The following is a 22,678-nucleotide window of genomic DNA, read 5'->3' as shown; positions in this document are numbered from 1 at the left end:
AATCATATTATTGAACATATTAAAAGTACTTCACTATAATAAACTCAATAAGTTAAATTACTAGCTAAAATTTAAATTAAGTTCATGAATATCACGTCTGTCGTACAATAAACATGAATAATATCTATTATGCTTTCTCAATCGAAAATTTTATTTTTAACTAAAAAAACTTTAAAAAATAAATAAATTTAAACTTGAATATAATAATGTAAAATAACAAAAAGGTTGTTTTCATTAAAGTTTAAGTTGATACTCGTATTTTGTAATTGTACTATTTGATTAAGTCATAAGCTTATATCAAAATTAAATTTATATATGCAATAAATGTCTTAAATTTATAGTTGGGGCTATATGGGATATTGTTGTTAGAAAATAAATAACTATGATATCCTTGGAAAAATTTAAAAAGATTACAACATAAACAATAATATCTTATAATATCTACATTAATGCATTTAAGATGGATGTCTCTATTTAAACATAATGAACAAAGATAATTTTGCGTCACCTCAAATTGTATTAAGTAATTAATTCATAAAAACTGTATCACCATGGTTAATTCTTCCTTGTTTGTATTTGGTTTTCTCATATGCATATTTGTCTGTTCAACTTGTGAGGCTCAGGCAAGTCAATTCTAGTATGCAATGTATTTACCTAGATTTATCTGATTATTAATATTTAATTATTTTTAAGTGAATGTATCGGTGATTATTAATTTTTTCTGTACTGGTTTCGCATGTTGTAGGATACATGGTGTGTAGCTCAAGGACCTGCCCCAGATGATAAACTTCAATCATTTTTGGACTCGACGTGTGCACAATATAATTGTGCTGATATACAACCAGGAGGATCATGTTTTGAACCCAACACTTTACACAACCATGCTTCTTATGCTCTAGATCTTGCTTTTAGAAACACAGGAGATTGTAATGCTGACATTGGAACTCCATCTGTTACTGATCCATCTTTTGGAAATTGTCACTATCCTTAAGTTATATTCATACTAGCTTATATCTCGTGAAATGTAAAACTGATTTTATCTAAAATTTTGTTGGATGTGATCTTTTAAAATAGATCTAAACAAATAGATTTATTAAAAAAACATACGAAAATATAAATAGGCCTAACATTTTTTTTAACGTAGGAACCCGCAGCCGCTACCCTTCGGGTGCGTACTGGGTAAACCCACGAGCTCACGCAATAGCCTGCAAACTACGTGAACTAAATAGGCCTAACATTTTCTATAAGTGTTTTGATTATAATAGAGTAGTTAAAATATCTTTTAAAATTGAAACACCCGTAGATTAGTTCATAAACTGATAAACGAATAAGCCGACTACACGGTAACACACACACAGGTGTGTGTGTTTGTGTGGGCGCGGGCCCACACACATAAGAGTTTTTGAATTAATTTGCAAACTTATAGATTTATTAATTTTTTTTCCGATTATTAATTCACTAAATAACTCAAATATGTTTAACATTTTTCTGCAGAACTATTTTTATATATGTGTTTAATTAGACATTTAACTATTTTTACGAACGTTTAATTAAGTGAAATATATTAATTAATCAATTTGATATTTTTATACTCTAGTTCAGTTTTGGTGAACCATAAAATGATAATCTAAAGATATATAAAATATTTTAAACTAATAATAATTATTTTTGGATGAATGCTTATACACTCAAGTTATAATTACTTTCAATGCAAGTTATAATTACGTTCTAATTAAGTTATGACATTCTTTTGATTTTCTTTGACACTATTTAATTTGAAACTATTTTTAAGTGTATTAGTGCAATACAATATTATATTATGTGTATATATGAATTTTGATCAAGGAAACGAACAACATAAAATATAAATCTAAATTCAACATTGTAATATGTTCAAATGTGCTACAATTTGAGAAAAATTTATTAGAATATCTAATGAAAAACTTAACGATTAAGAATGAAAAAATTAGTGATTTTTAATACAACACACACTTACATTACAAGGTTGCCTAAAATAGAGTAACATAATGCACAATAGATTTTTTATTTTTCTGATTAGGCTACCTACAATATTAGAGCATAACATATTTTCTATGAATTGTACTTCCGATTTTCATCTTTGACAATCCATCTTGGGGTGCTCTCCAAGTTTTAAGAATAGGTTTGACAATAGTCTCACCAGAGAGAAATGTGCTACTTTATGTTCTACGAGGTACAATATTTGTTTCCATTAACTTGTTAGTCATATCCATCCAAAAACATTTAAGTATAGATATCGTGAAGGGGATCACTACTCAATATATTCATTTATAACTTGTTGACATATAAATCTGGAGTTATTGATAAGTGAATGATAATTGTCATTATGGACTTATTAATATGTTACTTTTAAATAAATCTTTTTGACTTGTCGACATTCACACTTCACAATATAAGATTATTGACTTTTTATAGATGTGATTTCATGATATAACTTTCTTCAAAATCCTATATGTGACTTCATGATATAGCTTTTTTGAGTTCTCAATATGAGCACTTCTCGAAATAGTTAAAACACATATCGATACATAGACTTCACAATATGTAGATATGTAGAACAGACACTTCTGAATATTAGTTTTGGATTTCTCAAGATGTAATGAATGTGGACTTATCTATATCTAACTTAGTCAAATTTTCAGTTTTGCAACTTTAATTTTAAAATATAGGATATAAACAATATCGTGAACTTTCTCTAGAAAATTTCAATTTATAGACTGATTGTTATTTATTTTGTAGACAAAGAAATATGGCTTAATCAGTTTTGTATTAAAGACTAGTCTTCAGTTCGTACTTTTATTACAAAATTCACCCAGTGTATATTTTGGACTTCTCTATATGTATGATAAAAACTAACAAAATAATCTTAGTAGTGAAAATGTCATTTGACTTATTATAATGCAGACTTAACTTGTATGCAATAAAATGCACATCATTTTTGTTTCTTCCTTATTTGGTAATTTGGAACTTGGCTCACACCATTTATCTTTAGTTTTGTATTTTTATTTACATCTATAGTATTTCATCTTTTTGTGTATCCAAGTTCGGTGTTGTGGACTTGAAACTTGTGTTATCATAAAAATTGAAGCTTCATTTTACTTTTTTACATGTTCATTTCTAGAGTTATCAACATGACTTTCTAGACTGGTTGATAAATAATTGATATCTATAATTCTAGACATGTTGATATGATTTGCTGACTTCTCGATATGTCACTTATCAACATGATTAAAGACTTATCTACATGTGTCACGATACAAGTTTTGACTTCTCAACATAGTGAAAATACATATCAATATGAGGACTTAACTATATGTATCAACACTTGTCGATAGAGCAACTTTTTCACACAACACTTCTGTGACTTCATATAATATATGGTGAATCTAGAATTATTTCATATAACTTAGTACCTTTTCAAATTCTGTAATTATCTTTGTTCCAAAATTTGTTGAAGAATTTAATGTATGAATAATTATCGGGTTCAACACACGAGGATCAAGAACATTGATATCAAGTATCATTTCCTTCACGAGCATGTCGTGAATGGTATTGTAGAGTTACACTTTGTACCTACAGATTAACAAATTGCGGATATCTTCACTAAACCAGTAGACGAATCCACTTTCTGTAGGCTGGGTGGTGAACTTGGGATGTTAAATCTGAATAATTAATTAGACAATCAACAACTGCAATTTGTTGGTAAGTTCACAAATATTTTAAATGTCCATATTTTTAGGACTTATGAATTTATGAATGTATATAATATTTTATGTTAATTAGTTCAATTAATTGACATGATTATCTGATATAATTTTTATATTAAAATGGTAGTTAGTTAGACTTAATTATTGAATTATTTATTTTCTATTATTCAATTAATGAATTCTAGTTTTTATTTAATTTAGTTAGTGAATTCGAAGCAATTTAGATAATTATTATGTTATTCACTGATTAAATTTTTATAAAATATTAAACTCGAGTTCACGCCTAATGACTGCAATAATATTCCCTATGTTCTTTTTCTATTTTACTCTCCAACTGTTTTTGGTCGTATACATACATAGACCTCCATATATACACATCCACCGAGAGAATTCAAGAAAATCAAACTTTTGAGTCCTCACTGCATTCACATAATTTACTTCTTGTAAATCAGAAGTCATATTTGTGTGTACTTTTCCAAGCTCTTCCATTCTATATAAGATTTTTTCGATTTGGTGAAGTTTTTTCGAGGGTATTTTCGATCTTGTAATTGTCAAAAAATTGCGATTCGGAGCCCATAATTCTTAGAATCTCCAACTCTTAACATATTTATATTATTTTCATTCAATTCTAAATTTTTTTCAAATTAGAGTTTTATTGGTTTGTGTTTTCTCATTAAATTCTATAATTCTCGTAATTTGGTCTCGAATTTTATCGTAATAAAAGTTTTAATCATTTATTTATTTAAATAAAAATGGCTACAAATTTTGTACTCCCAAAGACAAATTACACGATTGTGGAAAATAACAATGCAATTGAATTTCCACATTTTAAAAGAGAGGTTAGGTTTTTAAGCGAATTTTCAGTTGCGCGTTTTGCCGTGACTGAACAAATGCCAGTTGTCAACGAAATGTTGCGAGATATTTTTCTCTCTTCATCTATATTTATCAAGGTATCAAGGTTTAACTTTTTAGATTTAGGGACGGACTATTCATATCTCTGAGAATATCCTGAACAAAGTTTTTTAACTCCAACTAATAACTCTGAGGAACTCAGGATCTAACTGTGAAACAAACTCTGGAACTAACTGTGGAACAAACTCTAGAACAAATTGCAGCAACTAACCATGATTGAAATGAAGTCATTAATAGAGCCAAGTAGTCTCTTTTGAAACTAACAACACAAATTGTAATTGTGCACACTGCCACCAAAAACTCTGCAATGATTATCCGAGATAAATTAAGAGATTTGTTTAGCGTATTAGTGAGTAGTGATTGTTGTCTTGTAGCCGACGTAATAGTTGAATTTGTAGCACCCTCGAGGATTAAATCAATTATGATTAAGGACAAACTTAATGTGGACAATTCCGCAAATCGAATTAAAATTAATAATTTGGTATTGACGTATTCAACCCTCTTATACATCAACTTGAGACTAATATAGCAAGGTAGGTGAGGTAAACTACATTTAACGGAGAAGTGATGAGGTGGTAGCATAGCTTTATTTACTAAAATATGTAGAACAAATAGATAAAAAAGATTACTCAGGCTTCTAAATATTAACCTCACAAATTTTATTAATAATTTATTTGTCACTCATCTCTATTGCTTTTTTTTCCCCCTCCCCCACACATATCAATCTCATTCTTCAATAATAATATGTTGTGATAAAACTCCACCCTCAACAGGGAGGCAAATCGTCCAATATTTGATTGTCAGTCAATGGTTCTCTTCCATTTGATGTTCAAAAGAGTTGTTCTATTCTTGCTTGTAATAGGAACCACAATTTACTATTCCTGTCTTTTTTGTCAAAAAGTAATTTATAAGATCAGAGCAACAAAAAAGGATTATAGGCAATTTAGGGGAGACGAAGATGCTAATTCTAATACTAATGTTATTCAGGCTGCAATCAACAATAAAGAATTTTGGAATAGATTCAGATTCTAAGATTTATTATACGTGTTCGATTATTTTTTTTCCGTGTAAGTGTATAAAGTATATTTAAATTAATAGAGTATTTTATTCAAAAATAAATGATCATATGTTATATTGATCAATATGAGATCATTCTATGCTTTAATAGATTATCGCATGTATTGTATTGGTTGTTAAAAAATAATGCACTGAAATTAAAATTTATTAATATACACAATCATTTAGGTTTCATAATGAATGTCTATCATACAATAAATATGAATAATAAGAATTTTGGTCTTTCTAATTATATTAACAAATTTATTTCTAATTCAACAACTTTTAATATAAATAAAGTTAAACATGAATGAAATAATATAAAGCAATGAAAAGTTGTTTTTAATAAAATTTATATTGATACTCTTATGTTGTAATTGTATTATTTAATTCAATCATAATTTTATACTGGAATCAAATTTTTATATACAATATATGTCTTAAAATTTGGACTATATGGGATATTGTTGTTAAAGAAAAGTAAATGTTCTCTTCAAAAAAAAAAAAGTATGATATTCTTGACACAAATTTAAAAAGATTATAATATAAACAATGATATTGTACATTAATATCTCAATTAATGCATATAACTTGGATGCCTCTATTTAAAAGCAATGAACAAAGATAATCTTATATCACCTCAAATTGTTCCAAGTAATTAATTAATAAAAGCTATATTCATGACTAATTTTTCTTTCTCTGTACTTGGTTTTCTCTTATGCATATTTGTTTGTTCAACTTGTGAGCCTGAGGCAAGTCAATTTTAGCTTGCATCATATATACCTAGATTTTTTATTTAATGATTTTTCAATGAATTTATAAAGGACTTATTATTTTCGTATGTTGTAGGATACATGGTGTGTAGCTCAAGAACATGCCCCAGATTATAAACTTGAAGCCTTTTTGGACTTGGCATGTGCTGAGTATAATTGTGCTGATATACAACCAGGAGGACCATGTTTTATTCCAAAAACTTTGCAGAACCATGCTTCCTATGCTTTGGACCTTGCTTTTAAAAATACAGGAGTTTGTAATGCTATCATTGGCACTCCAACTGTTACTGATCCTTCTTTTGGAAATTGTCACTATCCTTAATTTATATAGATACTAGATTATATCTCGTGAAATTCATGAGTAATATTAATATTTATCTAAAATTTTCAAAGTATAGCACGTATATTAAAATTTAAATATTATTATAGAATTGGCCTTTCGGAATAGATCCAAAATAAGTATGTTTATTGAAGTTTTTGGATTGATATGTTTTATTAAGGCCATTAAAATATATCATAATATAAATATGCCTAAGAGTGTTTAATTGTGTTTTGATTAGAGTGTAGTAGCCTCGTTAAAATATAAATAGAGAAGCTCGTAGATCGGTTTATATACCAATTGATTAACAAACAAATTGACCGTTTTAATATTTCAACACAGTTAGTGTGTGGGGGGTTGCACTCCACAAAAACCACTTTAAAAAGAACAACACAGAACACTAACATAAAACTTCATTTTTCATAAAAAAATATTTTTTAAAATTAACAGAATTCGGAATAGAATCATATATATATTTTTTTGGTACGATTAAATTTACAAAAAATCTTATTATTTTTAGAGTATTTGTCCTATATACTGGTTTTTTAATCTCATTTTTGTTTTTACTACCCCAATTAATAACATTTTCATATTTACCACCTCTTTCAAAACCACATACTTTAATTACTGAATATACGGTACATTTATAAACATTTTAAAAATTTACGGGCTATGCTTAGTGGGCTTTAGCAGTAATAGTTGGGAGTTAGTGCTGAGAGTAACTAATTGAGCAAACTATTGGAGCTGGAGCTAGGGCGTGCCTCTTCTTCATTACCGTCTTTCTTCTTCATCAGCCAAGCTTATTGATTCTCACTCCTACTCTGTTTTGTTGCTAAATTAGGTGAAACTTTGTCATTCTCACTCCAAAGTTGTTGTGAATTTTGTGTTTAATTATGTTCGATTTGCTTGATTTTTGTTTGTTACGTCCCTTCTTCATCAGCCAAGCTTTGTTAGGTCTTATAGCTCGATTTACTTGATTGTTCGATTTGTTCGAGTTGTTGCTCTTATAGCTTGTTAGGTTTAAATGGTTTGAATATGTATATGTGTTTCATTTTTGTATATTTCGGTTGGGGAATGTTAGGGCTTTTTTAGGACAAATTCTACAGTTAAGGCTGATAATTTAGGCTTGATTTGCTTTTGGATAGGTGGCCCCGCAGGGGCACTTATTGTATATTAGGATGATTATTAAAATTGATTGACTTGATTAGAAGGTTGCATGTTAGGAGTTGAGTTGATTAAGTTGACTTAATCAACACGTTAGGAGTTAGTTGATTAAGTTCTACTGTTGAGGATGATAAATTAGGCTTAATTTGCTTTTGGATAAGTGGCCCCACAGGGGCACTTATTGCATATTAGGATGATTGTTAAGATTGATTAAGTTGATTAGAATGTTGCATGCTAGGAGTTAAGTTGCATAGAATTTGGCTAATGTTGAATCAACATAATAATGCTAATATGCAGGGCACTTTGAAACAATGGATGAAAAAACCTGGAAGAAGTGACTCTGTCTCAGTGCATTAGTGGGATTTTTATTTGGGATTTTGCAAACCCTCTATATTTCAGGGTAGTAAGGCATTAGTTAGATGTTGATCCTCTTGGACTGGTATTGCATCATGTCTGCGTTGAATCATCATCTATGTAAGTCGCATGACTATTTAAGTTTGTTAATTTGTTTAGAACTTGTATAATTATATTACGTATATTTGTTGCAGTGATAGTGGTATATAGATGGTTTCATTTTCTGAGTATCTTGATGATAAGAAGGAAATTCCCCAAGCAGATTTGGATATTGGTGCTCATAGAAGCAGACTTGCTTTCTTATTTTACTATTATGGCCTTGCAAAGCAGATATATGGCTACGAGAGCGAGGGTGAGGAAATAAAAGGAGATGAGAAGATGATAAAGACTCCAACGAAAAAGAGAAAGACGAGATCTTTGAAATGAAGTGCTTGTGTTAATTTATTTTTTGCGTCACTAAGTACTTGAAAGTAACTGTGTAATGGTGGTTGGAGATGTAACATGATTCGATATGATGGAATTAAGAATTGTGTAAATGATATGGTTTGAAAACTTATGATTTGGTTTGTTTACGAATTATTTTGTTTGTATTCGGTTGTTAGTTGCATTTCAGGGCACTAAATTGGATTTAAATTTTTTATATCACATTACTGAATTTCATAATATGTTGCATATTAGGTTGGCAAGTTGCATATTAAAATCATAAATTGTTAAACTTGCTAAAATTGCATATTTTTTTAATAAGTTGCATATTGGATTATTAAGTTGCATAGTAGCAACTTTAACAATTTACGACTATAAGTGGGTAGTAACTTGGATATAATGTTGCATATGATATTACTGTGTTGCATGTGTTGTTGCATTGTAGGTTTATACGTTCTTAAGAGGATTATCATGCCAGTGCATGATAAGATTGAATTTATTTGGATTATTGGCCCCGCATGGGTTCTTAATGAAGCTGCACTTTAAATATTAGAAATAGAGTAAAGTTGATCACAAGGTTGCAAATTAGGTTGATATTTGCTTATAGTGTAGCATTTAGTGTTGCTAATGTTTAGAAGACATTATGATGCTGATATGCAACAACAATTAACTTCAAATGCAACTGAAAGTCAGTTGATACCTTAACCTCAAAGTCATAAATATAAAATAGTAGTTCTATTTTATGTACAATAAAACGACATTTATGTCTTTGCTTGAGAAAAAACAATCAATGTGATCATATAAATTAACTAATTCAAGCAACTCTGAGTGGAGGATTTTGACAAGTTCTTCTATTATGTTCATATTGATTGTAACTCCCGCATTTGACTTGTTCATGCTGTTTTGCATTTATCTCCCAAGAAGCTTTGCGTCTTCTTCTTTTGGTCTGCCCACTCTTACTCGTCCTTATGGAGGATATAGTGTCATTGACTTGATATTTTCGGATACTTCCCACGTGTCTTCGTGACCAACAAGGAACATTGTCTCTAAATTGATACTTGATTTTTTTTGTAGATGATTATGGAGACAACATCAGTTCATTGAGAATAAGTCCTAGCAAGGTATTATGGGGCCGTTTGGGTTAGCTTAAAAGAAGTGACTTCTTGATTATAGTAAAGAAATGGAATAGAAGTGGGAAGTAAATAAATTAATAAAGTGTTTGGAAAAGAAGTAGAAGCTGTGAGAGAGAAGCTAGCATTCTCAACTTCTTAAAAGTGCTTCTACTTCTTTACACAAACGGGTCAAGAAAAGCAGAAGCCAGAAGCATCAACTGCTTCTTTCAGACAAACACCACCTATAAGTGCAGTTGCTTGGAATCAGCATCCGTAGACCTTAAAGTTGATGTGGTTTTGATTTTCATTCAATTGGCCACCATGTTGTATTATGACCGTAATATTTTCCATTTATCCTTCACAAAATAATATCAAAAATCAATAGTCAATTGCAACTGCAATCAACCAAATTCAACAATATATAGCAAACAGTATACTTCAGAATGGTCTCGCGTGTGCATAAAGAATTATAATGTTGATTAAACATTAACAACATGCTATGCAACTTAACATACTAATATGCAACTCTCTGATCAACTTAATCAATTTTAACAATGATCCTTATAATATCCTCCCAAGATATATCTAAATCCCTGATTGCAACTTCAATGAGTGCCCCTGTGGGGCCACCTAACCAAAAACAACTAAATCCTAAATTAGCAACTAAATCAACTTTAGAAACAACTTAATTAACATGTTTGTTGGGATGCAATATAACTAAATCACAAAAACCACTACTGAATCAACATATATTGCAACTCAAAACTATCAAGTTCAGTCCAAATTGAAACACAAGTAAAAAATGAACTCTCATGTTAGTTTGGTTGCAAAATTCATAATCTCATATATCATGGTTAGTCAACCAAAAGAAACCTCAATTGCAACTGAAATCAACCGATTTGCAACAATAAACTTCAATTCAATCAGAATAAATTTCAATTGCAACTCAGAGTATCACTCGAATAATCATAAACTACAACACAAACTTACGGAATTAACAATAACATCAACAAAACTATTGTAATTCAAAACTGAAAATCATACTCAAATCTAGAATCATAAGCAATACACAACATTCAATTTCAATTTCAAATCAAATCTACGAAATCGAATTGATATCATATGTTTAAATCTTCAATGCAACTAGAATTGAAATTAGAAACCGAGATTATACCTTATTAAAGCGTTTAGATGCTAGTTGATTCTGACGGAGTGCGGGAGTAAGGAAGAATCGTGGCTGCGTTGGGAGCGCGGGAGTGCGGCATGCGTGGGCTTGTATTGGGCTCAAACATAGGTAACGTATTTTTGAAAATCGAGAGAGAAAGGAGGTATATTTGTAAATAAAACTTATCCTTACATTATTTGTGAAATATATATGTAAAACATATATATGTATAAAAAAAGCCCTTACTTTAAATCTATATTTATTGGTAAACATGTTAACTTGACGTGTTGATTTAATTAGGATTAAAGGACGAACAAGAAAGAACTATTCCGCAAAATTGAATTAGAACCAACATTGGTAAAGACGTATTCTCCCCTCCCCCCCGCCCCCCTTTTTTTCTATGTCTACTTGGGACTAACAATGACCAGAGATACTTTTAATTGATATTGTTGATTATTCAAAATTGTGGCTCTTCTTCTGAATCTATATTGATTGTTATTCTGGTAATTTTACTATGTTATTGTTATTGTGTTGATTTCAATGATCTAGAGGACTTGCTGAGCATTCAATTGCTCATTGTTGTACCTATTAATAATCCGTGAATAGTAAGGAGCGAACATGGCACGTAACCGAAAAACGAACGTGAAACGAGTGGCGCGCAACAATGGCAAGGAGAAGACACGATATGCAAGCTAGGAGAGGGGGGTTGCTGGATGTTCACGTGATGAGGATGAATTTGGGTTATCTTTGTAATATTGTAATATATGACTATGTACTTTGTATTGTAATAATGATTCATACATAGTTGTAAGGAAACGATATGATCGACTTGTGGGGTGAGAGTTTGTATGTTTAGATATGTATGCTAGAGATGGTGTGGCGGCCTGGATTCACGGGATGTGGGTCTGAGGCTAGAGCGTCACATTTGTAATTGTGTTCCACACATATAACTTAAGTTTAACATTTTATAGTAGACACTACTAGAAAAACAGGATTAAACATCACACATTAGACATCGGTCCTGTTTTTAATAGACATCGGTTTTTAGTCGATGTCTAAGGCAATTTTTCTAGTAGTGAGAACTATTATTATACTTATGTTTGATCGAATTTTTAACTATATTTACATATGTCTAATACAATAAAATATAATAAATAAATAGAATTTTTTATTTCTATACCTTGGTTCGGTATCCATGAACCTCATGATAACTTTTAGATATATAAAACATTTTAAATTATAGTAAATATATTCGAACTGATGTTTATGTACCCAAGTTATGAATATATTCAATGGAAGTTTTATTTAAAAATTATTATATTTTTTAATAGAAAGATGATGCTTTTTTTATTATCTTTTACACAAACACGTAATATAACATGTATAAAATTTTTTGTAAGTTATTTTTATTTAGCACATATTTGGTTGGTTCTTTTATTTTAAGATCATGGAGAAAGGATTTTGTAATTGATTCTAGATTTATTACACATGCTCGGTTATTTTTTTTCCTCATAAGTGTGAAAAATAATCTGACTTTTAGATAATATCTTAATCAAAAATAAATCATCATCAATTTTGTTGATCAATATGAGATAATTATATGTGTTGATAGAGTATCTCATATATAGTATTGCTTGTTAAAAAGTAATGCATTGAAATTCAGATTTAGTAATATACACAATCATGTATATTTTTAAATGAATGTTTGTTGTACATGTGTGTGTATGTGTCAATTTTTTTATTTATTGGTTCTCATCTTTTAAAAAAAAAGTCATCGCTTTGAATCGAAACTAAAACACACAAACTTCTAGATTCTTCTTACTCGACCGTTATTTAGTTTGCAGGTTCTTCGTACTCCACCCTTACATTCAACAACTAATATTTCACGTTACGTAATTTTATTAGATAGACGTCTCAAATTCTTTACTTCATATGGATACAGATACAATACTCATGAAAATGGTCTTAGTGGTCTTGTGATATTAACGTGAGGAAATGATATTGAACCATATACTTTCATATTCTTTTTACTTCTTTAGAAAAACATATTCTAGCATTTATATTTCATACTCGATAAAGCAACTTTGAATACATTTTATGATATGCGGCAAGACACATCAAATTTGTATAATCATTTTTTGTGTCCAAATATTAAGCATGCTTAATGAGTTAATTTTTTTTGTTAGTGTAATAAGTTGAGTTTTGATTAAATGGTTCAATTGTTTGTAGCTCATCTGCACATGATATTGCTAGTATCTAGACCTGATTAATCTAAATAATTAATTATATTTATCATATAATTATGTGGAGCAGATAATATCCGACATAAAAAGTACATATTATATCTGTTACAAAAAATGTCGACAAGGAACCAATATGAATATTATGTTCACCGCTTCTATTAATATACATATATTTTACATCTCTGTTTAATCTTTCCAAGCATAAATGTACTTTTAATATATCTATAAAACTATTTCATGTACATCTCACATAAAAATCAAATATAAGTATATAACACGTTATAAGTAGTTAAAATAACAACTATAAATTTTTTTATACAAATGATAGTAGTATTAAACAGGGGTGAGCAACAAACCGCAATGAAACCGAAACCGAAACCGAAACCGGGGAGAACCGGGTAAAACCGATCCAAAATCGAAACCAAAAAATTAAAAATCGATCCGCTTGTTCGCTTTCGAGTTTTATGTTCAGACCGAATCGAGAAAAACCGAACTGAACTGATAATTAAAATAAATAAAAAAGATTTATATTATATATAATCTATATCAATTCTTAAATTAATACATATATTATATTTTCTAAGATGGTAAAATATATATATATAGTTAGACTATATGTTTGTTATTTTTTGCTAATATTTGTTCATTTATCATTTTCTGTTATTTCTGTTTAGAATGAATGTTGCTTAGTATCCTGTTTAGAATGAATGCTCTAATTCTTTGTCGGTAATTTTAGTTTTGATTTTGACTTCTCGATGGCTTCTTAGCTTTGCCTCGATGCAGTCAGTTTGGTTTTAATGGTTTGTGTTTCTTTTGACGTACTCAACTAAGGGCTGAACCAACGAGAAGTCTGTAAATTGAGTTTTCCTTCGGATGATAAAAATTGAAAATCAAGTGAAATAAATTGAGAACACAAGTAGAATTCTGCCATTTATTGGTCTGTTATTTTCTGATGCCACAATCTGATGCCATTTTCAATTTTCTTGTTTATTAAATTTGATAATTTGTTTTCCAAATATACTAATCATATTCGTCTTGTATACTTTCTGTGATGCAGTTTTAAAAACGAAACTGATCCAATTATAACCGAACTGAAATTTTCTAAACCGAAACCGAATCGATAATTTCGATTGCAGATTCGATTTTAAATTTAAAAATCAAGGACATGCAGTTTCGGTTGCGGTTTTTTCTAAAAAAAACCCCAACCGAACCACGCTTTCTCTTGGTATTACAGTACTCCCTCCGTTTCTTATTTCTTTTCTCGTTTCATATGTCGGGACTGTTCATAACATGAGACGAATTACTAATTTATGTTTAATCTATAAGACCAAATATAATCATGAGTGATCTTGTTGGATTCGTATTCACAAGTACTTTAATACGGTGAAATTTTTATATTTAATACTAATACGAAAATAAAGATATTAACGATCAAAAATGTGCATTGGCAAACGTGCTAAAGGCAAACAGGAAAAGTATTAAGAGACGGAGGGAGTACTGTATAGGAGAATGAGCACGTGCGATATAGCAAATCTCAAGGTAAGGTAAGCTACATTCAACGGAGAAGTGATGAGGCTGCGGCGTAGCTTTAACTACAAACATATGCACAACAGATAGATACAAAAGATCACTCACCCTCCTCCCTTTTAACCTCACAAATTTCATGAATCATTGCTTCCTCACTCGTCTCCATTGCTTCTTCTCCTCCTCCCCACACATCAATCTCATTCTTGACTAATTATATGTTGTAATAAAATTCCATCCTCAACAGGGAGGCAAATCAATCAATGGCTTCTCTTCCCTTCGTTGTTGACAAGGGTTGTTGTAGTCTTGTCGGGAACAGGAACTACAGTCTGCCATTCTTATCTTTTTCTGTTAAAAATTCAATTTTTAAGATCAAGGCAACAAGAAAGGATTATGGGCAAGTGGGGGGTGCTGATTCTGATGGTGATGGTGATGCTATTCAGGCTGCAATCAACAAGACTCACAAACTTTTAGCTGTGCAGAAACAACTGATTAACCAGGTTCTCAATTGTCTACTTTGTGTATTAAGTCATAGTGATGTTACAATTAGTCTTTTGTTAGTGTGCATTTGTCACTTTGTGTATTAAGTCTCTTGTTAACTGGATTGTGCTTGAATATATTCAATTGACAAAGGCTTTAATTAATTTAACATTTGTTACACTAAATTGTAAGACCATATTTTGCTTGACATGTTTCATGGCCTCATCATTGTAAAAGTTTGTGAGGATGGGCTTGAGGTGTGGTTCAACATTAGGCCCTGATGATACCATCACAGTTAATCGTGCTTGATTTAGTGTTGTTGATTGGTTAATTGATGCCAATTCAGTACTAGTCATCCTAACTTTCCTGTTACCCCTTGTTTATAGTTATAGTGGTTATGCCCTCTTGTTTTCTATTCCATTGATTGTGCTTCAGAAACTTATTTGTTTCATTTCGACTGGATTGCAGATTGCAGAAAGAAGGAAATTGGTGTCATCTATAAATAATGCAGTGAATGATGCTGAATTTTCAAAACAGGGAGACGGATCTTTCCCTAGTTTAGAGAGTGCTGAAGGTCGTGGTTCTGATACTTTTGAAGAAGGTTATGCTCCAGATTTTCTATCTGGTAGTAGCCATGATGTATCAGTGGATGAGTCACAGGAAGATCCATCCCCAACTATTAGTGAAGATTATGATGAACATACAAATCAAATTGGAAAAGCCCTTATTTTTGAAAACTCTGTGGATTACACTTCTTCTAAAGAGCTGATAACCCCTCCTTCGAAGCAAGTGTATCACAATGAGCTTCCTCCCTTTCTTTCAGCTGCTTCTTCATCAACTCCACAATATGAAAAGTATGAAAGATTGAAAGATTCAAAAGTAGAGGAGCCCCATCATGAAGCCAAAGATGTTTATGTGAAGAACCCTCCTTTAGCTGGGGCTAATGTGATGAATGTTATATTGGTTGCTGCAGAATGTGCTCCATGGTCGAAAACAGGTTCATTGTTTATAAACTCTCTGGATGGACATTTTGGCACGTGACAGTTAAATATATATAGCAGATTATACATAAGAAAATTAGGGTTCAAAGAACTACGGAGACGATGTATACATATCTCTGAACAATATATGACTGATGTTTGTGTCAAATGATGACAACTTCTCCTGACATGTATATACTCTCTTTAACAGATAAATTACACACCTGTGCATGGTCACAACACTACGCATGCATATTCGTAGTGTTGTAGCTTTTCACTTTAATTTTGATTAACCTCTGTAAGCTAAACCTTCCAGAGTTCTCTTAGGTGGACTTGGAGATGTTGCTGGAGCTTTACCAAAGGCATTGGCTCGGCGAGGGCACAGGGTTATGGTAATATTCATATATCGTTTAGGACCTTGCCTTTACAAATTTCATCTTTATATAATATATTGGTGTTCGATACGTTGCCTATGTATGTGAACATATTACCACTAGGTCCACTACCACATTGATACTCGATTTTCTAGATCGTACATGACTGGTAACATCTTTGATAGATAACAGAGTCTAGGCATTCAGTTATGCTTATCATATTAATTTATTGATCTCTAACGTTAAGGTTGTGGTACCTCTCTATGGAAATTATGCCGAGCCCAAGAATACAGGGATAAGAAAGTTGTATAAGGTTGATGGCCAGGTATGTCACTCTTCAAGCACTTATATGAGACTTCTTCTTCTTCTTGTTTTTTTTAACTATAGTATGACTCAACCTTTAACTCATTTTGGTACTGTAGGATATGGAAGTGACTTACTTTCATGCTTATATAGATGGTGTAGATTTTGTTTTCATTGAAAGTCCTCAATTTCGGCATATGGGAGACAATATATATGGAGGGAACCGGACGGTATATATTTATACACTACTTAGCTAATTTTTAGAGAACTGTTTTTCTCATTGGTTGACAATATGCAGACTCTTGTGCAATATATGATTCTGTGTGCATGAGACCCATTAGTCAAGAAAAACGCATTTGATGATTAATAATGATCTATAACCGTAATCATTATAATAAGATTCTACTTATAGCAATTCATTATGCGGTAGCAGATTAGTTGGAGTCGTATCTCTAGCATTATAACCTAGTGATAAGAGGTCGAGGGTTCGAACCTCAGCGGAGGAAATGTGTGCGAGTGAATAAATAATATGATTGACCACAACCAAAAAAGACATATGGCATTGTAATTAGAAATAATTGTACTTTGTAAAATTTACCGCAAGAATGAGTTTGTTGCTTAAATATTACAAATACTTGACTGTTAACGTATGCAATTAAGAGCCTATTTGGGTTAACAAAAAATAAGTATGTACAACTTGAATTACTTTATATTCACTTTATAAGTAGATATTGTTTATTTTAGTTGGATGCTTTGCGTTTCACTTAAAATTAATCTAGTCTTTAATAATTTCACTTTCATGTAAGTTCTGCCTCCAAAAATTAAATTTTGTATAATTTGAAAACAAATTCAAGCTTAAAACAAAATAATTATTATATGTTTATTTTTATTGATGACAGTGAAAAAAAATGTAATCGCACAATGCCACACAAGTAAACTGTAATAATTTTCAGGTAAACATGTGCCAAAATTTACCTTAATCTTTGTAATCTTCTGAACTCGTTTTGTGTTACGCAACCATGTCTGCAATTCAATTGTAGATAAATAGACGTCCAGAATACTGGCCTATGTGAATTATATCTATAAGTCAGTATCATTTCAGTTTAAATTTCTTAGTATGATATAGTTTTTCATGATTGCAGGATATTTTAAAACGCATGGTTTTATTCTGCAAAGCAGCAGTTGAGGTATATATGAAGTTCATGTTTTGTACTGTAATAGTTTCTCTTTTGGGTAAAATATTAGTAACTTCATACTCAGTTTCCCTTTTGCACATCATTTTTAATGAACCATAAAGTTGACTTAGTTCTCTTGTATAAGGTTAACATAGTGTTGAGTAATTTCTTAATGATACTAAACACTGTTAAGATGAACAAATGAAATAGATTTTGCCTTTTATTGTGTCTCATATAGAACGCGGGTAAGTTTTTCAGGAGAATGGCCAAGCAGGCTTAATTAATTAGGAGAATATACTGTGAAATGAACGAGGACATAGTAGTCTCAATGTATTGTCATGTAGTCCACTCCTATAATATACTTGAATTATCACTAATATTCATACAGTTTTATCATAATGTAGAATCATCAGACAATACTTTGTGTTCAAATTCATGTAGAATTAAATCTGACCAGTTTTTTTTGAAATGTCGATCATTGTACCACTTCATGTCTTATATTTTTTTTATGACAATTATTTATGCAACTTGTTATATTATATGTCAAATAAAATGGATCTGGCGACTTTCAGGTTCCTTGGCACGTTCCATGTGGCGGGGTCTGCTATGGAGATGGAAATTTAGTCTTCATTGCAAATGACTGGCATACTGCCTTATTACCGGTTTACCTGAAAGCATATTATCGTGACAACGGATTGATGAAGTATACAAGAGCAGTCTTAGTAATCCATAACATAGCGCACCAGGTTTTTTTTCCCTAAATGTGTGTTTTTATGTTAACAAGTTTCTCTTCACATTTTTCGCTCAAACTTAATTGTTGGCAGTTAGTTAAATGTTAGTGTACCTCTCATGTTTAAAGTGAGGTGAGTCTGTGGTTAGGTGCCACAATGGTGTAGGGCCCATCCTTGAAGCATTACATTGCTTCCCCAGTGGATACCACCTTGACATTTTGAGCAATGCCTTGTTACCTTTGTGGAGTGTCTTTTGTGATCTTGTCATCATGTTAAAGTTTCATATAAATTTGGTTTTTTGTTTTAGTCATTTGTGGCAATTTAGTATATAAATTTAGTTTAAGATGCAGAAAATTACAATATAGGAAAATTGAATAATATATACATGAATGTAATACATTATTCTGCGCTGCACGGTTGTGCACCTCTTCGAACTTGGGCCGAGTCTCCGGTTTCTGAAAAATTAATAGCTCTGTAGTGCTTGAAATGCCATACATCGTGCCTTGTTGTACATTTACATTTTTAGATATTATAGCAAAGTTGAGAACCTGAATATCTGCCGTATGCTAATATGAGTATGCACACACAGAGGCACACATCTATACTATCTTATTAAAGCTAAACATGTAAAAGTTTAGTCGTTGGTGTGTAGTGTGGTACAGTGCATTATAACTGTTAGATCATTTTAACCAAATTGATAAGAGCCGTTAAATTGAATTTTCTATATTTCACTATGAAGCTACTAAAACTCTAAGGTTCAAATCCAGTCAAGAACATATTAAAATCAATTATTAATTTAAACTAAACACACATAAAAAAATTATTAACTATTAGAAATCATCCGTGCATCACACGGGTTATAGGCTAGTATAAATATATGATGGAAGGACAACTTTTTAAAAATCCTAGGACAGCACCTAGGCGACCATGGTAATTATGGGGCTTCCTTTGTGCTTGTATCTCCTGAAAGTTAAGAACAGAGATTCATGTATTACTATAAAATTACTATAGTTTAGTGAACATTACTATAGTTTTTTAAACATATTTTTGTTTGTAACCTATCGTACTATTCCACTCCTATTGAACCTTTTCCACCCAATTAACCAGAATTTGTATGAAACTCTTAGCACTCACGTAACTTTGAATCACATATGTAAAAGGTTGCGATATGAACTATGTTTGGTAAAAAAGGGCTGATTGTAGCTGGAAATACATTGAAAATTACAATTCCAGCCAATTTGGGCAGGTGGTCTGTCAAAAGATATCAGATAGCTTTTGCGAATTTATAAGTTACAAATATATATGAAATGCTAGGAGTACAAAGATCTAATCTGAATGACTACAAAGGTATGGTTAGCCTTGTAGTTTTAGTGCATAGACGATCAAAGTGCTTTGTTGATGCACTACATGGAAACAAGTTGTATTATTCTACTGCCACTACATGAAAACAAGTTGTATTATTCTACTGTAAGAGTTAAATTTAATTTTTCGTAATTTCTCGCAAGTGCATGATGTGCATTTATGAGGTTTCGAACAAATGCTTCACTCTTTACTCTGAAAGTCGCTCACTAGTAGATTTTCATGTCTTATAAAGGAATACATGTTTTTCTTCTTTTCAAGATATTCTTTTGTATTCTGAATACCCTTTCTTATTTTAATTATGTGCTGTATTCAGGGTCGTGGTCCTGTAGATGACTTCGCCTTTGTCGATCTTCCAGCACACTACTTGGACCTCTTTAGGATGTATGACCCATTAGGAGGTGAGCACTTCAATATTTTTGCAGCTGGTTTGAAGACAGCTGATCGTGTTGTTACAGTGAGTCATGGATATGCGTGGGAGCTTAAAACACCTGAAGGTGGATGGGGTTTGCATGGAATAATAAATGAGAATGACTGGAAAATGAAGGGGATTGTAAATGGGATTGACACACAAGACTGGAATCCTCAGATAGATATTCACCTGAAATCTGATGGTTACACCAACTACTCTTTGGATACACTTCAGACTGGCAAACCACAATGCAAGGCAGCATTGCAAAAGGAGCTTGGTTTGCCTGTCCGTAATGATGTTCCATTAATTGGGTTCATAGGGAGACTTGACCAACAGAAAGGTGTTGATCTGATAGGTGAAGCAGTTCCTTGGATAGTAGATCAGGATGCACAGCTGGTTATGTTGGGAACCGGGAGACCTGACCTTGAGCAGATGCTAAGACAAATCGAGAGTCAGCATCATGATAAAATTAGAGGATGGGTTGGCTTCTCTGTAAAGACTGCTCATCGAATAACCGCTGGTGCTGACATATTGCTGATGCCATCCCGATTTGAGCCTTGTGGATTAAATCAACTTTATGCAATGTCCTATGGTACTATACCAGTTGTGCATGCTGTGGGTGGATTGCGAGATACTGTTGAGCCATTTAATCCTTACGAGGAGTCTGGGGTTGGTTGGACTTTTGATAGGGCCGAGTCAAGTCAGCTCATTCATGCATTGGGAAACTGTTTATTGACTTACCGCCAGTACAAGTCAAGTTGGGAGGGGCTTCAGAGACGTGGGATGACACGTGATCTGAGTTGGGATAATGCAGCTGAGAATTATGAGGAAGTCCTTGTTGCTGCTAAGCACCACTGGTAAGTTTATGTAATAGAACTAGAACAGAATGTGTTGCTGCAGCCAGCAGGTGCAGGTGACCATCTGCATCTACTGATACTGTTTAAACAACTTAGTAACTGCAAGGACCTACAGCAGATTCTAGCAGGTAGTAAATATTGAATGCATGGTTAAGAACAATAACATCAGTCCCTGCCAGTGTTGTATTCAATCACCTGTGTGTATATATCTGTCTTTATTAATGTGCAATAACCACCACCTCACTTGGCTGAAATACAATTCTTAGGTCCACCTCTTTCTTGACATTGATTTGCACTAGAAACACGTTTGGGACATAATATAGATAAGCCTAAGTGGCATCATGTGAGTACATATATGCTTACTTTTTGCGTAAGTGGTTTTTTACCACTTCATGGCTTCATCCATTTGCATATCAATAGTCCACCTTTGACCTTTTTTATAGTCAAATTTAACATTTTTTTTACATAAATTTATTATATATTATATAATTGGAAATATTATGAATGATATTCATAGAAAGTAAATGTAATCTTCTTTAAAATTTGTTTTTCAGGTTTATAAAATTATAGAAGAACAATTCATAATTTTTGGTCCTGCAATTTGATTAGAATAGTTAAAAATAAAATCTAATTTGAAACAGAGGTAGTATCAAATAAGGAACATTTAGTACCCCTCAAATATTCATTTCATACGAATAGGATGTAAATTGTAAATAGACTTTTTAAAAAGAAAAAAGGAAAAAAAATTGTTTCTTTTTAAAAATAAACTGTGTCAAACAGGGCTGTTGTAGACTTGCGTGGTCAGCATAAACGTAGCTTATCTGAGAGATTGGTTAATATATTTTCACGAAAGGGGAGAAATACATGGCAACGGGGACATATAGAAACACCCAGACCAATCAAGCGTGGACAGAGGGATTACTTTATAAATTGGTCCACCATTTTTTTTTTTTTTTGAAGAGCAAGTAGCAATATATATTAAAAATAGAACTGATTACAGTGTCCCCAAGCTGCTTACAGCCCACAAAAGAGAGACCTACCAACCCACAGTACTATCATTGACTGGGCAACAAAGCAACCAAAAGAGAATAAGAGGCCTAGGGACACCTACCTAGATACAAACTAATGCAAGAAACGAGTACAGACTGCATGCTCTAAACCAGCACAGCATGCAAAAAGTTACACGATTAAACCGGGTTCTTGGAGGAAGTGGCTT

The 22,678-nt window shown here is 31.7% G+C and overlaps 3 protein-coding genes across 3 annotated transcripts; all 3 read left to right on the top strand.

Annotated features, from left to right (window-relative positions):
• Positions 1–551: 551 nt before the first annotated feature.
• Positions 552–991, top strand: LOC108207334 (major pollen allergen Ole e 10-like). Its single transcript, XM_017377790.1, has 2 exons — positions 552–623; positions 746–991. The coding sequence occupies exons 1-2, from the start codon at positions 552–554 to the stop codon at positions 989–991; spliced, it is 318 nt and encodes a 105-aa protein (XP_017233279.1).
• A 3,507-nt stretch (positions 992–4,498) lies between these two features.
• LOC108207333 (major pollen allergen Ole e 10-like) lies at positions 4,499–6,809 on the top strand. The gene is made up of 2 exons (XM_017377789.1): positions 4,499–4,696; positions 6,564–6,809. Exons 1-2 carry the CDS (start codon positions 4,499–4,501, stop codon positions 6,807–6,809), a joined length of 444 nt encoding a protein of 147 aa, XP_017233278.1.
• A 7,994-nt stretch (positions 6,810–14,803) lies between these two features.
• Positions 14,804–21,684, top strand: LOC108209516 (granule-bound starch synthase 2, chloroplastic/amyloplastic). Its single transcript, XM_017380459.2, has 8 exons — positions 14,804–15,291; positions 15,740–16,268; positions 16,579–16,643; positions 16,873–16,950; positions 17,048–17,158; positions 18,071–18,115; positions 18,676–18,849; positions 20,510–21,684. Exons 1-8 carry the CDS (start codon positions 15,055–15,057, stop codon positions 21,464–21,466), a joined length of 2,196 nt encoding a protein of 731 aa, XP_017235948.1. The 5' UTR covers positions 14,804–15,054; the 3' UTR covers positions 21,467–21,684.
• Positions 21,685–22,678: the final 994 nt, after the last annotated feature.

This window comes from Daucus carota, chromosome 2, assembly GCF_001625215.2.
Source record: "Daucus carota subsp. sativus chromosome 2, DH1 v3.0, whole genome shotgun sequence".
Lineage (NCBI taxonomy): Eukaryota > Viridiplantae > Streptophyta > Magnoliopsida > Apiales > Apiaceae > Daucus > Daucus carota.
This window is presented reverse-complemented; position numbering and strand designations above follow the sequence as displayed.